Raw genomic sequence first — 21282 nt, 5'->3', positions numbered from 1 at the left:
AGTGAAAGCATGATATCCTTCTCGTCGGACTCGATAAAGGAAAAAGTTTCTTCCTTTATTTATTCGTTGTCTTGAAAGCAGCATAAATCCAGAGAATGCCAGACTTTAATGACAAAGTTTGATGACAAAATTTTCCCACAAGAAGGACCTCCGCACCACCTTCCTGTTCAAGTGAGCACAGCACAACAAGGTGAGTCCAAAATGTCTTGTATGCTGCTGCATAAATTATGTAATAAGCCAGGGAGATACGTATACTGTAGATAAGAAAGTAATACTAAGTGTATGTTGTGTAGTTAGCTGTTAGTAGCCCATGTGCCTCACTTAGGGCTGTTACGGTGACCATATTACCACAACACCAGCGGTCAGAGTCATGAAGGCAGTCAAATTCTAGTCACAGTAATTACATTTAAGACATTTACATTTAAGTCATTTAGCAGACGCTCGTATCCAGAGCGACTTACAGATTGGTGCATTCACCTTATAATATCCAGTGGAACAACCACTTTACAATAGTGCATCTAAATCTTTTAGGGGGGGGGGGGGTTAGAAGGATTACTTTATCCTATCCCAGGTATTCCTTAAAGAGGTGGGGTTTCAGGTGTCTCCGGAAGGTGGTGATTGACTCCGCTGTCCTGGCGTCGTGAGGAAGCTTGTTCCACCATTGGGGTGCCAGAGCAGCGAACAGTTTTGACTGGGCTGAGCGGGAACTGTGCTTCCTCAGAGGTAGGGAGGCGAGCAGGCCAGAGGTGGATGAACGCAGTGCCCTTGTTTGGGTGTAGGGCCTGATCAGAGCCTGAAGGTACGGAGGTGCCGTTCCCCTCACAGCTCCGTAGGCAAGCACCATGGTCTTGTAGCGGATGCGAGCTTCAACTGGAAGCCAGTGGAGAGAGCGGAGGAGCGGGGTGACGTGAGAGAACTTGGGAAGGTTGAACACCAGACGGGCTGCGGCGTTCTGGATGAGTTGTAGGGGTTTAATGGCACAGGCAGGGAGCCCAGCCAACAGCGAGTTGCAGTAATCCAGACGAGAGATGACAAGTGCCTGGATTAGGACCTGCGCCGCTTCCTGTGTGAGGCAGGGTCGTACTCTGCGAATGTTGTAGAGCATGAACCTACAGGATCGGGTCACCGCCTTGATGTTAGTGGAGAACGACAGGGTGTTGTCCAGGGTCACGCCGAGGCTCTTAGCACTCTGGGAGGAGGACACAAGGGAGTTGTCAACCGTGATGGCGAGATCATGGAACGGGCAGTCCTTCCCCGGGAGGAAGAGCAGCTCCGTCTTGCCGAGGTTCAGCTTGAGGTGGTGATCCGTCATCCACACTGATATGTCTGCCAGACATGCAGAGATGCGATTCGCCACCTGGTTGTCAGAAGGGGGAAAGGAGAAGATTAATTCTGTGTCGTCTGCATAGCAATGATATGAGAGACCATGTGAGGATATGACAGAGCCAAGTGACTTGGTGTATAGCGAGAATAGGAGAGGGCCTAGAACAGAGCCCTGGGGGACACCAGTGGTGAGAGCACGTGGTGCGGAGACAGATTCTCGCCACGCCACCTGGTAGGAGCGACCTGTCAGGTAGGACGCAATCCAAGCGTGGGCCGCGCCGGAGATGCCCAGCTCGGAGAGGGTGGAGAGGAGGATCTGATGGTTCACAGTATCAAAGGCAGCAGATAGGTCTAGAAGGATGAGAGCAGAGGAGAGAGAGTTAGCTTTAGCAGTGCGGAGAGCCTCCGTGACACAGAGAAGAGCAGTCTCAGTTGAATGCCCAGTCTTTAAACCTGACTGATTAGGATCAAGAAGGTCATTCTGAGAGAGATAGCAAGAGAGCTGGCCAAGGACGGCACGTTCAAGAGTTTTGGAGAGAAAAGAAAGAAGGGATACTGGTCTGTAGTTGTTGACATCGGAGGGATCGAGTGTAGGTTTTTTCAGAAGGGGGTGCAACTCTCGCTCTCTTGAAGACGGAAGGGACGTAGCCAGCGGTCAAGGATGAGTTGATGAGCGAGGTGAGGTAGGGGAGAAGGTCTCCGGAAATGGTCTGGAGAAGAGAGGAGGGGATAGGGTCAAGTGGGCAGGTTGTTGGGCGGCCGGCCGTCACAAGACGTGAGATTTCATCTGGAGAGAGAGGGGAGAAAGAGGTCAAAGCACAGGGTAGGGCAGTGTGAGCAGGACCAGCGGTGTCGTTTGACTTAGCAAACGAGGATCGGATGTCGTCAACCTTCTTTTCAAAATGGTTGACGAAGTCATCCGCAGAGAGGGAGGAGGGGGGGGAAGGGGGAGGAGGATTCAGGAGGGAGGAGAAGGTAGCAAAGAGCTTCCTAGGGTTAGAGGCAGATGCTTGGAATTTAGAGTGGTAGAAAGTGGCTTTAGCAGCAGAGACAGAAGAGGAAAATGTAGAGAGGAGGGAGTGAAAGGATGCCAGGTCCGCAGGGAGGCGAGTTTTTCTCCATTCCGGCTCGGCTGCCTGGAGCCCTGTTCTGTGAGCTCGCAGTGAGTCGTCGAGCCACGGAGCAGGAGGGGAGGACCGAGCCGGCCTGGAGGATAGGGGACAGAGGAAATCAAAGGATGCAGAGAGGGAGGAGAGGAGGGTTGAGGAGGCAGAATCAGGAGATAGGTTGGAGAAGGTTTGAGCAGAGGGAAGAGATTATAGGATGGAAGAGGAGAGAGTAGCGGGAGAGAGAGAGCGAAGGTTGGGACGGCGCAATACCATCCGAGTAGGGGCAGAGTGAGAAGTGTTGGATGAGAGCGAGAGGGAAAAGGATACAAGGTAGTGGTCGGAGACTTGGAGGGGAGTTGCAATGAGATTAGTGGAAGAACAGCATCTAGTAAAGATGAGGTCAAGCGTATTGCCTGCCTTGTGAGTAGGGGGGAAGGTGAGAGGGTGAGGTCAAAAGAGGAGAGGAGTGGAAAGAAGGAGGCAGAGAGGAATGAGTCAAAGGTAGACGTGGGGAGGTTAAAGTCACCCAGAACTGTGAGAGGTGAGCCATCCTCAGGAAAGGAACTTATCAAGGCGTCAAGCTCATTGATGAACTCTCCAAGGGAACCTGGAGGGCGATAAATGATAAGGATGTTAAGCTTGAAAGGGCTGGTATCTGTGACAGCATGGAATTCAAATGAGGAGATAGACAGATGGGTCAGGGGAGAAAGAGAGAATGTCCACTTGGGAGAGATGAGGATTCCAGTGCCACCACCCCGCTGGCTCGATGCTCTAGGGGTATGCAAGAACACGTGGGAAGACGAGGAGAGAGCAGTAGGAGTAGCAGTGTTATCTGTGGTAATCCATGTTTCCGTCAGCGCCAGGAATTCTAGGGACTGGAGGGTAGCATAGGCTGAGATGAACTCAGCCTTGTTGCCGCAGACCGGCAGTTCCAGAGGCTGCCGGAGACCTGGAACTCCATGTGGGTCGTGCGCGCTGGGACCACCAGGTTAGAGTGGCAGCGGCCACGCGGTGTGGAGCGTTTGTATGGCCTGTGCAGAGGGGAGAGAACAGGGATAGACAGACACATAGTTGACAAGCTACAGAAGAGGCTACGCTAATGCAAAGGAGATTGGAATGACAAGTGGACTACACGTCTCGAATGTTCAGAAAGTTAAGCTTACGTTGCAAAAAATCTTATTGACTAAAATGACGAAAATGATACAGTACTGCTGGCTGGTGGAGTAGGCTAGCTAGCAGTGGCTGCGTTGTTGACTTTGAACGTGTAGCTGGCTAGGTAACCTCGATAGTTTCAGTACTACACCTTATCATGATACAAAGCAACTTTGTAGCTAGCTAGCTAACATAACACTAATCAAGACGTTCCTTTGTAATGTATTTAGTTTCTACAATGCTGCTCGTCGGTAATAGTTGGCTGGGTTTGGAAAAAATGGCGTTGCGGGGGACGGAAATAGCTGGCTAGCTAACCTCGATAATTACTAAACTACACAATTAACAAGCTATGACAAAGACAACTATGTAGCTAGCTAGCTAACGCTGCACTAGTCAAATTGTTCCGTTGTAAAGTATTAGTATCTACAGCGCTGCTAGTCGGTAACGGTTGGCTAGCTAGCAGTGGGTTATTGATGACTAGGTGTGTTGACTAAGTCTGGCGTCGCGTCGCGGCTGGCTAGCTCACCTCGATAATTACTCTAAAACTACACAATTATCTTAGATACAGAGACAGCAATGACAACTATGTAGCTGGTTCACTAACACTACACTAATCAAGTCATTACGTTGTAATGTAATAGTTTCTACAGTGCTGCTAGTCGGTAGAAGTTGGCTAGCTAGCAGTGTTGACTAGCTAGCTAGCAGTGTTGACTACGTTAGGAGGACGAAGATAGCTAGCCTCGATAATTACTCTAATTACTCTAAACTACACAATTATCTTTGATACAAAGACGGCTATGTAGCTAGCTAAGAAGAATTGCTCAGATCAAACAAATCAAACCGTTGTAATGTAGTGAAGTGTAACATTACCTGTGGAGCAAAGCGTAGTGCGACTGCTCGCTCCAAACCGGAAGTTTGTGTTAATTACGCTGCTCCAAGTTCTGATGCTGCTAATGGTCATTATTAGCCTACCAAACTTGCTAACTGCCTGGTACTCAGCACTCTATTGTCCGTCTAATCACTCTGACATCAATGCAAATGTAATGGAAAATCGAATCAAACACTTCATGAGAGCCCATGAGCTCATGTTGCGCAACATTTCTATAGGCTATTCAATTACATGGTAAACAGAGGGATGGCCTCTATTAAAAAGAGGAGGATCGCATCAGCTTTCTATAGGCTAAGCCTACTATATTTATTTATCAACTTTCCTAATATTAAGCACATTGCTTCTCTTTACAACAGGATGGCATGAAAATTAACCAGGGAAATAGCATCCTCCATTCGCTATTTAAGTGCATAGATTACGTATATTTTTTCTCCCTGCCACTGTTTGATACAGGTCCATGATAATGGTCCTTTCTAAATCAAAACAAACATCACACATATATTATTTAGTATATGTAAAGACAAGATTAATTCAAGAATAGGCTAATATTGTTACCCATCAGACTATCACTTGTGAATGATATACTGTAATTGCTACCAGGGAAATTTAGGCATTATCAAGTGCTTGCCAAATTGTGAATGAGAGACTGATGAAGTTTCTACAGCCTGCGCAAAAAAACAAAGCAGAGCTCATCCCTTTCATGCGACTTTTTTCAAATCATCATTAGAGTCGCATCATGCAGCCTTAGAATGTATTACAAATCAAAACATATAGCCCAATGTTTGTATCACAATTAAAGTGGCCAAATAACTTCTTAAAATTAAGCACATCCGCTTTACAACATGTGTAGAGCCTAACTGGCATACATATGCAGCACATGAGATTAAAGTTCGGGGAAGATAATTATCACCACCTTTATAATAAAAGGATTACATGCATAATCGCATTTGTAGCCACTTTTGAGAATGGTGTTTTCTTGCTAATGGAAAGTTTGTGCTTATACCCTACTACAATGTGCATATTGCTGCGACTATAATGTGAAAAAATAGCCTAATAGTTTATCAGCATTCTAAGTAAAATGTTCTGATCTGTTGCGTCATCCTCATTGTATTAAAAAACTGCCATCTTTTGATGCCAGTGGTTGTATTATTGCATCCCACAACTGTCGCAGACTATGTTTGGAATATTTATTTCTCACACAGAATAGAATAGGCCAACTTTTTTACGGTTCTGACTTTGTGTACATGGAGAATACTGTAAGAACAGTCCATGTTCTGAATTCTGTTGCTGTACATTTCAAAAGTGCTGAACAAACAGTCATAATGACTACGTCGGTCTTAGCTCGCTCATTATTGTCTTATGGATGGCTTCTTATCTGCTCTTCGTTCACATATGCCATTGTTTTTACATCTCAATTGTCAGTAGAAACCACATTTATATAAGCAAGTCAGCCATATCAGCTATGCTTTATCCGCCCCTTTTTTTTCAATTTTCGCCTAAAATGACATACCCAAATCTAACTGCCTGTAGCTCAGGCGCTGAGGCAAGGATATGCATATTCTTGCTACCATTTGAAAGGAAACACTTTGAAGATTGTGGAAATGTGAAAGGAATGTAGGAGAATATAACAAAATAGATCTGGTAAAAGATAATACAAAGAAAAAAACAACCGTTCCTTTGTATTTTTTGTACCATCATCTTTGAAATGCATGAGGACTGCCATAATGTATTATTCTAGCCCAGGTGCAATTTATATTTTGGCCACTAGATGGCAGCAGTGTATGTGCAAAGGTTTAGACTGATCCAATGAACCATTGCATCAACATTTTATAAGACTGCCCAAATGTGCCTAATTGGTTTATTAATAACTCTCCTCAAATAATAGCATGGTATTCTTTCACTGTAATAGCTACTGTAAATTGGACAGTGCAGTTAGATTAACAAGAATTTCAGCTTTCTGCCAATATCAGATATGTCTATGTCCTGGGAAATGTTATTGTTACTTACAACCTCATGCTAATCGCATTAGCCTATGTTAGCTCAACCGTTCCGTGGAAGGGACACTGATCCTGAAGAAATGAAAAGGCAGTAAAAGAGTTTTCCCCACCAAGATGTACATGCTAAAATTGCCACTGACGAGGAGTCTGCCTATAATTTAGCCACAGATTATCAATAGTTTATTTTTTTTAATTGCCTAGCTGTGGATTGTGAGTAGCCCAATCACGAGGCATGCCGACAAGTCGAGAACGCGCGGAAAGTCTGTCAGTGAACAAACATCATGCAGGCAAAACAGGCTTTTGCAATATTTCAAATACAATCGTGGGAAACTACAGGTTGGAAAGAAAATGGATCCTGCTGAAAAGAGAAGACTATTCTATCTGTAAACTATCAAGTTATCAACTTCCAAATGGGCCTATTGAGCGAACAGCATTGTTTTACCAAGAGAGAGATTAGCTTTTGGCATGAGTGCATCAGGGGGCACCAGTGACTGAGCTGAGCATCATTGGGTGAGTCAGTAAAACAGGAAAGCTTTTTTTAGGACTATAATTTCCTTCTCATATTGTACAATATGTGTGTCTCCACACACCTACTGTAGGTCTAGGCTATTGATAAATAATAACAAACTTGTCTAGAATCTATCTCAGATTGTCAGTTTGTCAGTGTCAAAGTAACCTGTCATTTTGATCATTTGAGAAGTATTAAAAAATATTCTGCTAAAGTCTCAAGTCATCTAAAATGATGTAGAATTGGATGAAATGCATTTATAAAGGCCACATTTCCCCCGAACCCTAGGGTACAAAAACAATTCCCCATGTGTGCAACTTCTGCAATCGCCTCTACTCTACTGATCTATACCAGTAAGCAAAAACAATGATAATACATGCAATGATTTATTATAAAGGATATTTTTATCATGCATTCTGTTACCTCAGAGCACCCTGGGTCACCCCCCCCCTTGGGCTCACTTGAGGTGGCCATGATGGTATGAAGGCCAGATTGGGAAATTAGCCAGGACACCGGGGTTAACACCCCTGCTTTTATGATAAGTGCCATGCGATCTTTAGTGACCACAGAGAGTCAGGACACCTGTTTAACATACCATCCAAAAGACAGCACCCTACACAGGGCAATGTCCCCAATCACTGCCCTGGGGGATTGGGATATTTTTTTAGACCTGAGGAAAAGGTGCCTCCTACTGGCCCTCCAACAGGGACTATTTTTTCAATTTAACTAGGCAAGTCAGTTAATTCGTATTTAAAATGACAGCCTAGGAACAGTGGGTTAACTGCCTTGTTCAGGGCAGAACGACAGATTTTTACCTTGTCAGCTCAGGGAATCGATCTAGTAACCTCTCAGTTTCTGGCCCAACACTCTAACCACTAGGCTACCTGCCGCCCCATAAACCAACCAGGACTAACCCTGCTTAGCTTCAGAAGCAAACCAGCAGTGGGATGCAGGGTGGTATGCTGCTGGCATACTTACCTGCGATTGTATTTGCAAAAGCCTGTTCTGGCTAAACGCTGTTCGCTGACAGCTTAGTCGTGAGTTCCTGACTGTAGGGAAACCTCGTGATTGGGCTACACACAATCCACATCTAGACAATGTTTTATCATCTGTGGCTAAATTATAAGCCTACTCCTGGTGTAGTATTCAGAATTATTTCATTTATTTCTGAACAGACAGCAGTAATTCTATAACTTTGGCAAACGTATTTCAATTGATCAACCCTTCATGTGGCTATGATTCTATAAGGAAATCAATTGTGAAATGCAAGGCTGGAGAGATGAGAGTTGCAAGCTCATGTCTATCAGCAACACAATATCACACTGAAGTCGTGCAAATATGTACAAAAAGCATTTCAGCAGATTTCGTGTGTTTTGTGTGGCTCAATTCATGTGAAAAGATTCACATTTTTGTGCGACTTAATTTGAAGGAAAAAACATTTTTGGGGGTCAAACTTCTAAACAATCTATTGAAAGTTATTAAAGCAATGCATGATGGGCAATGGTGTTCTACACTGCCTTATTTTTGTGTCCCACATTTATTTATCTAAAAAAACAAACGTGTTAACAACCAAATATTATTCATCAACCAAAATAATTATAATATAATAATAGCCTTAAGGTTTAAAAATATATATATATATTAATTCCAATAATATCTTCTATGCTTGTTTATGCTTAATAATTTGGAATACTGGTGCACTTGTCTGAAAGGCCCTTTTTTGAGTAGACAACAGTAGGCCAACACAATATTCTTCATAACATATTTCATGGAAGCTACATTACACAATTTTCTTCATAATGCATGTAATGCAAGGCTCCACTTTTTTTTCATTCATATTCTGTATTTCCACTGAAGAAAGCAAAAATTAATCAACGCACTACTGTAAATAAATGGACTCTACCTGTTATAAAACGGAAATGGTGAGAAATGCTCAGTATGAAGCCATTCGGTTAGGGGTTTCACAGCCCTATAATGAGAATAGTTATCACGTTTCAGGTGAAGACAGGTGAAACTGATCACCATTCGGCTATGGGTTTCACAGCCTTATAATAATGATATAAGTTATGTCAGGAGAGTGTGACCCCTAACTTGAGTTCAGTCTTCGCCAATGAGAACCAAGAAGGGCTTAGCAATGTCCTTCATGACTGGAAAAGGCCTCGATTCTAGGCCGTAGAAAATCCTATATCCATCTTATTAGATCAGAACAGGATGGATCAACAGTGATTCATATTACTGGTCTGCATCCTAAAAAAAGGATAGTTGTGTTTTGCTGCATAACACACTTACATTATTTGTCTGCCCATATGATGTGGATCATTGTCAGGTTATTTGTGCTTTCTGAAAGTATCCAGGCCCCTTGACTTTTTCCACATTTTGTTACGTTGCAACCTTATTCTAAATATATATATATTTTGACTTCCCCTCATCAATCTACACACAATACCACATAATGACAAAACAAAACCAGGTTTTTATATAAATATCACATTTACAGTATTCAGACCCTTTCTCAGTACTTTGTTGAAGCATTTTTGGCAGTGATTACAGCATGGAGTCTTCTTGGCTATGACGCTACAAGCTTGGCACACCTGGTGTGATGAAACCAGGATTGAACTCTTTGGCCTGAATGCCAAGTGTCACGTCTTGAGGAAACCTGGCACCATCCCTACGGTGAAGCATGATTGTGGCAGCGTCATGCTGTGGCAATGTTTTTCAGTGACAGGGACTGGGAAACTAGTCAGGATTGAGGCAAAGATGAACGGAGCAAAGCACAGAGAGATCCTTGATGAAAACCTGATCCAGGGCGCTCAGGACCTCAGACTGGGGTGAAGGTTCACCTTCCAAAAGTACAATGACGTAAGTACACAGCGAAGATTACGCAGGAGTGGCTTCGGGACAAGGCTCTGAATGTCCTTGAGTGGCCCAGCAAGATCCCGGACTTCTACCCAATTGAACATCTCTGGAGAGACCTGAAAATATCTGTACAGCAAAAACCACTTTTGATAGACTTAAAGGGTAAATCTGTAGTTGCTACATCAATTTTTGAACTTGTACATTATATATATATATAAGTCCAAAATATATATATATATTGAGTCTTGAAGAATTTAACTTATAAATGCCTCATGAGCTTAGCTCAACTGTCGCACTCCATGAGAACCCAAAATATAAGCTTGTTTTTCTCCCATGTTTATAAACATTGTAAATGTAAACAAACATTGTATAGCCTCATAACATGGTTAAAACAATACTTTTTATATCATGGATGGTCAGTCTATTAATCTGAGAGTGGTTACATTTCTCCAGGCCCATCCCACAGCTTTTTAACAAAACAGAGGCGGGGCGGCCATTTCGTTATTGTTTCATCTTTGGATTTGCACTTTAAACAGCTGCATATTATCAAGATATCAAAGTGTCACCAACAAAAAGGGAAACAATAGGCCTATAGCAAATGCAGAATATTGCATTCATTTATTACATGTAAATAGTACTTTTCAGTAGTGCTCAAAGCATGCCATTCCATGAGCGCAGCATTTATTTTTCAACTCGAATCAATGAGCCCAATCAGTCCTCCATGACAACAAAATCATAAACAGCAGCCTAGGGCTGGCTAATAAGTCCTTAGTTTTAGGGTCCTGCTCAGGTAAAACAATTTGGCTAATCTATACTTCCATATTTCCAAGTCTTGAAGATCAAGGGGTATAACATTTATTGGAATGACTGGAATTCTGATAGACTTTGGTTTTTAATGTAAAGATATAATTTAGTCGTATTATTATATGTAGTAGAAAGCGATGGGTTAGAAGAAGCCTACATAACCAACCCATAAAGTCAAATGTAACACCCATATAGGGCCAGCTATGTAAACTTAACATTGATTTATCCTGCAATAGATGTCGTTCTATTGGCAACATAAATTGTCGTCTTCTTCCAATGCCTCTAAAGGGAAAAGTAATCTGAATGTAATCAGATTACGTTACTGAGTTTGGGTAATCCAAAAGATACGTTACTGATTACAGTTTTGGACAGGTAACTAGTAACTGTAATGGATTACATTTAGAAAGTAACCTACCAACCCTTGTTACAGTATCATCACCTTTCCTAAATAAATACTGGAGTAAAGTGGAAAGCGCACTTGAGCACGCACTGTGCGAAAAAGCATTGCATCAACCTCTCCTTCAATATCACTTTTAATGGATGATGCACTGGAAGCTATAAAATCATTATGAATTGACATCCCAGAGAATTGACATCCCAGAGAAGACAGTAGAAACATCCATATGCTCAACAAGTACTGCATCGTAATGTGCAATTACCTCTGCAAGCTCTATGTAGCTAGTTGGCCTTGTTAGCCAAACTTTTCCTCTCATTGTGCCCTTAGGTAAAAGCCAACTCTTGCATGCCCAAAAATGTGGTAGTATTGTTATGCTGCTTGAGAACATCCGTTTCCATTAACTTCTTTGTTGTGTTGCGCAGTTTGAATACTCAGACTTTTGTCCATTACATGATCTATGCAGCTTTTTCCCAGAAGCGTGACTCTGATATGGGCAATGAAAGGGGTTCTTCAACAAATAATCCACTACATTGTTGTTAGTTTTAGCCATTCTGGCAGAGAAAGCTGCACCCTGGTAATTAGCGATCTACTTGCTACTGAAGTTAGCAAGGCAAATTGAATAAATTACACTAACTCTACACAAAAATGTAGTTCTGTAACCTGTAGTTTGAAGCAACTAATTTAAATGGAATAATATCCTAAACATGGCCAACTATCACTATTCACTATCCAAATCTCAATCTATCCAATAATGTTACCAACTCACCAAGCTTCTAAATCACACATGCGTACTATATGGTTCATACTCTGATCCTTTGATTGGATGGACAACATGTTAGTTCATAATACAAAAGCTTTGATTGGTTGGAGGATGTCCTCCGAAAGTCGTCATAATTACCATGTAGGTCTATGGAAGGGGGTAAGGAGCATGAATCTCCTGGGTTTTGTATTGAAGCCAATGTAGCCAGAGGAGGACAGAAAATAGCTCTCTTCTGGCTACACCTTGGTGCTAGAGGATGCTGTAGAGAATACTGTTGATCTTCATTGCAAAACAGTGTGTTTTAATCAGGTATTTGGGGACTTTAATATATTTAGTATGGTTTTATCTAAAAAATAACATTTTGACGTTTCATTATTTGTAATATTTCTTAAATTCACTGAGTATGGTGGTCCTTCCCTTCCTCCTCTGACTGAGGCTACAAGAGACAGCGACAGAAGGGGACGCTGGCCCTTTAACAACAACCAAAGAAGTAGGCTATCACATACATGTTTGTTTGTTTGTGATAATGTGTGATGGAGAATTGTCTTTCGGGACGATGTTAAAGCAGCCAGCCCACCAATATCAGTGCTCGCTGTCCATTCATCCGTTTGTTAATTTAGCCTATGCTGCCTATTTATTTATCAAACTAGGTTATCTATTTCATTACTATCACGCGCTCTGTCCTTGTCTAGAGAGATTACGTTATTTCATTGCCTATACATTACGTAATGCAACGGTGGCTGGGGAATCCCAATACTGATTGATATTAAATAGGCTACAGAATGTTCATACATTCAAGCATAGAGTTTTTAACTTCTTCTGTTAATAGCCTAATCTGTTCATAATATAGTTTACGTCTGTCATATTATGTGTCTTTTTAAATACAGTTTGTGGTGTTACGTTAAATGAAGAAACGATAGAGTGAGAGACATTCAGAGAAAGAACAGGACACGACAGACCGACCGACAGCCGTTTGGTCTCGCTCTGGGGGTCGACCGCTACACGTGCACGAGAAGCGGCAGAGCAGCGGCAGAGAAAGAGTGAGCGGAGAACGGATTCCTCTTTGTGTACTCCATAATTATTATTAGTAGGCTAGTATTCCTACAATTGTCGTTTGGTGGGTTCGTCGTTAATAACAGTTTAAACTATAGGGAGAGTAGAGGAGAACTGTGCCACTGTAGTCGCTATGGCCGCTCTATCAGGAGGAGAAATGTGCGTCAAATACCTGATGTTCGCTTTCAACCTCATCTTCTGGGTGAGTCACTACTTATGCTATCAAAGGGACTGTGTGTCTGTGTGTTGTTTTGGCTGGCAGACAACAGCAGGTTTTGATTCATATAAATTATAGCCTCTTTTTAAGGGTTTATTCCACACATGTAGGGTAGAGGCAGTGTCGAGCCAGAGGAAGATTCCCCAGTGAATCTGTCTGGTTCCTCTCCAGGTTTCTTTCATCTTCAATTAAAGTTATATGTGCATTGTACAGGGGTTAGCGATAATTTGACAGTAGTTTACAGGCAGTTCGTGGCAAGTATAATTCTGTATTTCATATTATAGTACACCTACTGTAATTATAAATACGGTTTCAAAGCAAGTACTGAAAGTATTATACTGTAAAAGTAAATGCTACCGTAATCGAAATGAATTAATATATGAATGGATGAATTAATGAAATTCATTGAGGGGAGGAGTTTGTATTTCACAGTATTTTACTGTACCGGTAATTACAAGGGATTGGTGCAAGCAGGTTGGCTGCTGGGTAAAGTGTTTACAAAAAGTGTTAATAAGCCAGATACAACAATACCATGCTCCTACTCGTGGGAAAACGTTTTTGGGCAGTCCAAAAAATATGATATGGTACTGTATTATGTGGGGTGGAATTACAGTACCATTCGAAATACAGCAATTCTTTCCCCGCCAACAAAAAACAATACACCATCATTTACATTATGTAAACCATTTCAGAGTATTTTACTGTTGGTAATACAGAAATTGACATATAATTTACTGTTTTCAGTTAGTGTGTGTGTTTGTGTGTATCTGTCTGAGGGGGGTTGTCAGTATCTGCTTGGGGAAAGTGGAACAGTGATTTAGCTGGCCATGACTGGACTGAGAAGTGGCCTCTTGTTGGTGAACGGTGAAATAATCTCACACACAAACACACACTGGCCAAATAATCCCTGGTGGCCGAGTGACCCAGTGTGCACAGCATTTCAATAACTCAGCGTTTGTATGTGTGATATTGTGTGTTTGTGTGTTGTATTTTGTGTTGTGTCTTGGTGGGGTGTGCGACGGCGTCTGCCCCAATGCAGATGAAAGAACAGAGCACCCCTTGTTGCATGATTCAGAACATTTGTCCATGATTGTAGGTAGCTACAGTATCTATGGGGTGTGTGTGTGTGTGTTAGATTCTGCAGCTGGTGAGGGTGTATTAGCAGTAGTGTAGTTGTGTAGTGCGAGCAGCATGATTAGATTAAACAAATTAACTCAATCAATTACAGAATAGACCAACTCAATCATTCACAGAGTAAACCAATTCAATCATTCAGAGTAGAACTCAGGTTGTCTGCGCTATCCTCCCTCCCCCAGCCCACCTCCCTCCCTCCCCAGCCCACCTCCCTCCCCCAGCCCATCTCCCTCCCCAGCCCACCTCCCTTCCCCCAGCCCACCTCCCTCCCCAGCCCACCTCCCTCCCCCAGCCCACCTCCCTCCCCCAGCCCACCTCCCTCCCCAGCCCACCTCCCCCCCAGCCCACCTCCCTCCCCAGCCCACCTCCCTCCCCCCCAGCCCACCTCCCTTCCCCCAGCCCACCTCCCTCCCCCAGCCCACCTCCCTCCCCTCCCCAGCCCACCTCCCTCCCCCAGCCCACCTCCCTTCCCCCAGCCCATCTCCCCCCCAGCCCACCTCCCTCCCCCAGCCCACCTCCCTCCCCCAGCCCACCTCCTCTACCTTTCTGATCAGGTGACTCCAGGATGTTTCAGTTACTCCCTACTCCTTTCTCTTTGTATCACTCTATGCTCTCTTTATCTCTCCTCTTGCTTTATCCCTGTCACGCTCTGCGATACTGTCTAGGGAAATAGGAGAGAAGTGTTAATGAGTTAGTTATTGCTCTGTTACACACAGAGATCACGTTAGCATTATGGAAGTGTTTGGAAGGATCAGGTGTGTGAAGTACATCATGTTTATCTTCAACTTCTTCTTCTGGGTAGGTCTACTTTACTTAGCTTGTGTGCGTGTGCGTTTGTGTGTGTGTGTGTGGTGAATGTTCCCTTCCTCTTTAACTAGGCCATTTTTTCCCGAACTGAGAACAAGGCATGAGTAATCTACCCCGACTCACTGAGCTTATCTGGCCTCGTTGGGTTTGGTCTGATCAGACATGTTGTCCCCACTGCAGAACACGCACGCACACACATACACACACCATGGAGCAGAGCACCATTCTACATCAAGGTTCTTTGCTAAAGTGAATAATTAATTAGACTGAGGAGGCAGTTTGAGGAATGTGTGTCTGTGTCTGTGTCTGTGGTGGCAGCTCTGGTGGTAAGTCTGTAGCAGAATTTATACTGTATGAAGGAATCAGGCCGATGACCTCCTCTTCTTCTTTCCTCTGTGTGTTAGCTTACCCCCAAGTCACACACACATGTATAACCTGACATAACCCTGTTTCTCAACATGTCCCTACCTGCTCTCTCACCTGGCTTTCCATGCCCTGGGATAGGTGTGTGTGTATGATATCTAATATTTTGTGTCTGTATGTGGTAGCTTGCAGGTACAGGAGTGCTGGCTATAGGGTTGTGGTTGAGGTTCGACCCAAAGACCAGAGGACTGTTTGAAGGAACAGAATCTCCCTATGTCTTCTTCACAGGTAATGCAAACACTCACATGCAAGCACGCGTGCACTCACACATATACTGAACACAAATATATGTTTTTACCCACAAAGGGGCTTTATTACAGACATAAATCCTCCTCCTCTTGATATGCCACACCTGTCAAGTGGATGGATTATCTTGGCAAAGGAAAAATGCTCACTAACAGGGATGTAAACAAATTTGTGCAAAAACATAGAGAGAATAAGCTTTTTGTGCATATGGAAAATGTCTGGGATTTGTTTTATTTCAGCTCAGGAAACATGGGACAACACTTTACATGTTGTGTTTATATATTTTTTTTCAGTGTACATAATCAAATATCACTGCAGGGTCTCTGATGATGTTGGTGGTTGTGCGTGTGTGTGTGTGTAGGTGTGTATATCCTGATAATAGCAGGGTTGTTGATGATGGTGGTGGGTTTCCTGGGATGCTGTGGTGCGATTCAGGAGTCTCCCTGTATGCTGGGGCTGGTGAGTTAACATCAATAACTCCTCTCCTCTTTTTCTTTCCCTTTGGTATTCAGTTGGTCTGTTATGGGGCTGGTAGTCAGATACTATGTAACTCTTTGTTTCAGTATAAAACTGTTTACAGAACAGATTCAAGGCCAGAACTCAGTATCTGTCTCCCTGTCTCCCTATCTCTCTGTCTGTCTGTCTAGCCTGGTCTCATAGACTAGATGTAAAATACTACATTTAAAAACGGGACACTAAAATGAGTATGATATGTTACGGTTGGTATGGTTACATAAGACAGATGGTTACTTAAGGCAAAAACGAAAGTAGGGTTGTTGGTCGGGGTGGATGGGTGGCAGTATAAAGCAACGTCTAGCAACCTGTTTGAATCTCCTCATGGACAACTTTAGCATTTTAGCTAATGAGCAACTTTTCAACTACTTACACATTTTTAAATACTTTGCAACTACTTAGCATGTTAGCTAACCCTACCCTTAATCATTTTAGCTAACCCTTACCCTAACCTCTAACCCCTAGCCTAGCTAATGATAGCCACTAGCTAAATTTAGCCACCTAGCTAGAATTTGTAACATTTCATAACTTTAGCAAATTCGTAACATATTGTATGTTTCACAATTTCGTAACATATAATACGAATTGTAATTCGTAACATATCATACGAAATGGGTGATGGACATCCACAAATTAATACATACGAAATGCAACATATCATACTAAATGGAGTGTCTCTGATTTACATACAGGATAATATGAACTGCACTGAGACCAGGTTGGTCTCGCTCTGTTTCTCTCTCTCTCGATTTCTCTCTCTCGTGTGTGTCCTAAGTCCCTTCTGACCAGGGAGTGCTTTGTGTCAAAGGGCACTTGTCAAATTAAATACACAGCGGTTCATGTGCGTATTGGTCTCTTGCAGTTCTTCTTCTTCCTCCTCATCATATTTGCCATTGAGGTCGCCGCTGGAATCTGGTGTTTTTCCAACCAAAGCAAGGTCCCAAAACATATTACATCCCCTGTTCTGTGTTACATTAAAGCCCTTCCCCTGCTATTATCTGTGTTACATTAAATATCTTTCCTTGCTTTGTGTCACATTGCAACCCTCTCCCTACAGGTGGTTGATGACATCACTCAATTCTATATGGAGACATATCAGAACTACCAGAACACTCGACAGGAAACACTGAGAGAGACACTCCGTCTCATACAGACTGGGGTAATCATGTGTTTAATTTGTGTTCAGCCATGTTGGGGGGGTTGGGAGCCGCCTTATGCGGTGGGCTCTGATTGTACAAGGATGCAAATGCAAAGTTCAAAAAAAATAATTTTTTGCATGAAATGAAATGTATGCTTTCACTACTGTAAGTCGCTCTGGATAAGAGCGTCTGCTAAATGACTAAAATGTCAAATGTAAAATGTAGGATGCAATTCACTACAATACACATTTCCACATAAAAACAGATGGACACCTAAATTACCATTCAACCTTATTTGTTACAGTTGGACTGCTGTGGTACAGGTTCCGTTGTGGACTCTGCCAAAGACACCTGTCCCCCAAGAGACGGGCTGGATAGCCTCATCACCAAGGTAACCCCCTGCTCTGTGATTGTGTTTGTGCTCAGGTGTTCCTTTTTCTGTATCTCTACAGTCCCTCCTTCTGTATCTTTACAGCCCCTCCTGATTTGGCCTCGTTTTTGAGCTTGGTCATTAATAAATGCAGCGGCTATGACTGAAGCAAAACGAGAGTTGTCTTGAGGGGGTGGTTTAATGCAGGCATCTCTTGTGTATGTGATCACATGTGGCAAGTGTTTGTATATTCACTCTGCCAAAACAGTACACAGTTACAGTCACTCACCCTTCTAGATAACTTGAAGCAGTCTAAACAGTTCTTGCATCTTGAAGTCGCCTAGGCTAGCTAGTGCTAGCTAGTGCTAGCCAAGTTCTTTCGCCAATTAGCTTCAGCCGGTTGGTGTGCGACCGTGGTAAAGTTGGTTTGACATTGGGTAGCCTATCTCTGAGGCTAGTTAGGGACCGTCAATAAATTACACAATGCAAATGGGACAGTATTTTAGTTGTCTCGTTAAATGCTTTCAATATTTGTAAATGCATGTTTTACATTCATAGTTGGTTTGAGGTTTTTCAAATATAGACATTTGGAGCTATTGACATTGTCCTATGTACATTGTGTATTTGACTGATGGTCCCTAACTAGCCCCATAGGGATAATGTCAAATCAAATTGACCATGGCATTGAGCCAGCTGTTGGCAGGATTAAAATAAACTCAACCCAAGGAAATCTGTTACAGTACCCTTCATTCTGTGACAGATATTTTTTTCCTATCATCTTTCACATTTCAGTTTTGGACAAGACTGACCTAAATTATTACTTTTAAACTTTGTAGTACATTTTGTCACTCAAATAAATGTTTTTGACTCACATCGATGCCACATTTTCAAAATGAGAAGTTGCTTTTTAGGGGCAGTCGCTCTTTAATATGTGTGTGTGTGTTGCAGAGCTGTCCTGATGCTATAGACGAATTGTTTGACTCCAAGCTGCACATCATAGGAGGAGTGGGCATCGCTACTGGAGTTATCATGGTGAGACACACACACACACAGTGCAATGGAAGACCATGTTATCCCACTACGCTCCATTACAGATAGATAGGCAAACAGGTTGACAGAGAGACTTCCCTACAGTAAAGAACTCTTAATTTACTCTGTATTTCCCATTCTATTCCACAGATGTTTGGGATGATCTTCAGCATGCTGCTCTGCTGTGCCATCAGGAAGTCACGGGAGATTGTCTGAGGATGTCATCGTTACCATGACGGCGGCCGTTAATGTTGCATGATGTCATTCCTAGTCACATTAATTTTGTCAACCAATAGAGAGGCTGTGTGTTGAGAACGGTCGGCCTGAGCGCTAGCAGCTGTTCAGGTCCACTGGCCAACCAACTGCCATTTATATGATCCGCTAACCTCTGTAACAAGGATCTGCTACACCTGGTTCACCTGGCATTAAGTGCGCAAGCGTTGCTAAATAAATATAAACATGCATGTTATTCAGTCATTTCATCCAAACTGCTTGCACGTATCAACTGGCGTCTGCGTAGCCAGGCACTAAAATAGAACTTGGTTCTATTTTAGATGCTTGACGTGCTGCAAGATCCGCCTCTCCCATCTATTCATTAGTTTTTACGAGTGTACTAACCCACGTGGGTGATTGAAAGATGAGGTCCACACTCCAGTCCAGTTGGTGGCAGTAATGCACATTGAAGTTAGTTTCCAACCGCCATATAAAATCCACAGAAGTAGAAGAACTATGACTGAGGAGAGATTAATCAAAGAAAACTAACTAAAAACGAACAAGGTTTTCCTTTATATGAGTGGATTAATTGTCGAAGTAGAGAACACACGACTTTGTATGATTCAAAATGGGTAGAAATTCTACAAAGATCCAGCTAATAAAAATACCATATGCATTTCAGGTAAAATAACAACCCAGTGTTTATCTCCCAGGACAAATTAGCTAGAAACAGCAAACTAGCTAAATGTCTATGAATGTTTCATGAGTGTTTCGACATGTCCCCTAATTACTATAGTTGGTCGACAGTTGGTTTTGGTATTTTAACGCGTCTAGACAAAATCCATGTTGTGCCGGTTTGGTCGGCATGTAATCACAGCGCTGCGCAAATCACCTTGGCTGCGTTTGCTCAGGCAGCCCAATTCTGATCTTTTTATCACTCATTTGTTTTTTGACCAATCAGATCAACTCTAAATAATATCTAATATCATGAAGTGATCTAGATTAGCTAATCTGCGCAGTGCTTTTTCTCAGGCTGATCCTCTCGAACACAGTGAATCTGCCCAGTGCACAGGTTGACCCTCCTAAACCATCATGATGATAACATCAACAACATGCATGCCAGTCTTTCCTGGTTGACTACAACTCATCTTCTCCGTCTCTCTCTCTACCCAATTTGAAAATGCCTTGAAGTCTCTGTTTTTGTAAAGCAGTTTTCTATTTGTGACTGAATATCTAGGTGAGTTGTAGTCAGTTTTACAGCATATCTCGGTCTCTTCCAGATAAGACATTTTTATAACACTCTTGCCATCTTACACTGGACAGGTTGGTTGTTGCACAAAACAAATTAGCCAAATAAACTGTAACCTCTTGATCTTCATTCTGGTTTCACATTGAGTGTGTGTGTGTGTGTGTGTGTGTGTGTGTGTGTGTGTGTGTGTGTGTAATGGGTAAGAGAGGGACGTGTGTCAGCCTTCACAGCTTCCTGCCACTGTGGAGAAGAACAACCTGATCCCATCAACCTCTCCTTCAGTTTTCTTTATTCTCTGTCTCTCTCTCGCTCTCAGAGCTCAGACACCGGTAGGATTGTCAAATGTTTGCCTGCCGACAGTACTTAGCACCTCTGAACAGTTTCGGCAGTCCATCTCTTTTGTGTTCACACAGCAGACCTTGAAGTCGTCAACCACTCAGCCTTGTTAAAATACTCCAAACCAGAAGGTGGCAGTAGCGTTGTTTGTTAATGCATATCCATGTGGTTTGCTTTATGGTCCAGTCAATGCTAGCGAGGAGGAGGTGGACCGGAAGCAGGTGGCAGGTGCAGAGGCGAGCAAATGTGAGTGTTTAATCTATAAAAGGCAAATGTTACCTTTATTTTATTTTTTGGAATATTAACCGACGGCCTGTAAGGTCCGGACCAGTAGACATCTTATTATAAATGTCATCCTATGAAAATGGTGGCTTTTTGAAAAGCCAACTTTTACACATTTTTATTCCTTTTTTTTATCAAAACTTATAGGCAGATAATAGTTAACCCCTTAACATTATAAATCAATATAAATGACAGCTTAACATATTTTTATATTTTTACGACATTACATAAAAAAAAAATGCTTGTGCTGCCGTTTTGTCACTGGTGTTACCTATATTTTAGATGACAATTCAGGCTTTCTAGAATGTAATTTCAGTCTAATTTGCATATATAATCAAAGACAAAAGGTTAATGATAATTCTAAGAAATTGTTTGGATTAGTAATAATTTACTTTAAACATGCATGTGTAAAGTTCTAATGTCTGACATTTTTCCATTTATACTAATGTCTGACCCACCATTTTCTTTGCTCCTGT

At 42.5% G+C, this 21282-nt stretch overlaps 1 protein-coding gene across 2 annotated transcripts; it reads left to right on the top strand.

The window, feature by feature from the left end:
* The first annotated feature begins 12529 nt into the window (after window positions 1-12529).
* Window positions 12530-20317, top strand: LOC106573420 (CD9 antigen). Of its 2 annotated transcripts, none has more exons than XM_014148450.2 (8): window positions 12530-13050; window positions 15555-15657; window positions 16037-16134; window positions 17051-17125; window positions 17246-17347; window positions 17632-17718; window positions 18646-18729; window positions 18877-20317. In XM_014148450.2, the coding sequence occupies exons 1-8, from the start codon at window positions 12982-12984 to the stop codon at window positions 18940-18942; spliced, it is 684 nt and encodes a 227-aa protein (XP_014003925.1). In that variant the 5' UTR covers window positions 12530-12981; the 3' UTR covers window positions 18943-20317. The 2 variants fall into 2 exon arrangements, with proteins under 2 accessions (XP_014003925.1, XP_014003926.1); XM_014148451.2 differs by lacking the exon at window positions 12530-13050 and adding an exon at window positions 14809-14997.
* Window positions 20318-21282: the final 965 nt, after the last annotated feature.

This window comes from Salmo salar, chromosome ssa16 (genome assembly GCF_905237065.1).
Source record: "Salmo salar chromosome ssa16, Ssal_v3.1, whole genome shotgun sequence".
NCBI lineage: Eukaryota > Metazoa > Chordata > Actinopteri > Salmoniformes > Salmonidae > Salmo > Salmo salar.
This window is presented reverse-complemented; position numbering and strand designations above follow the sequence as displayed.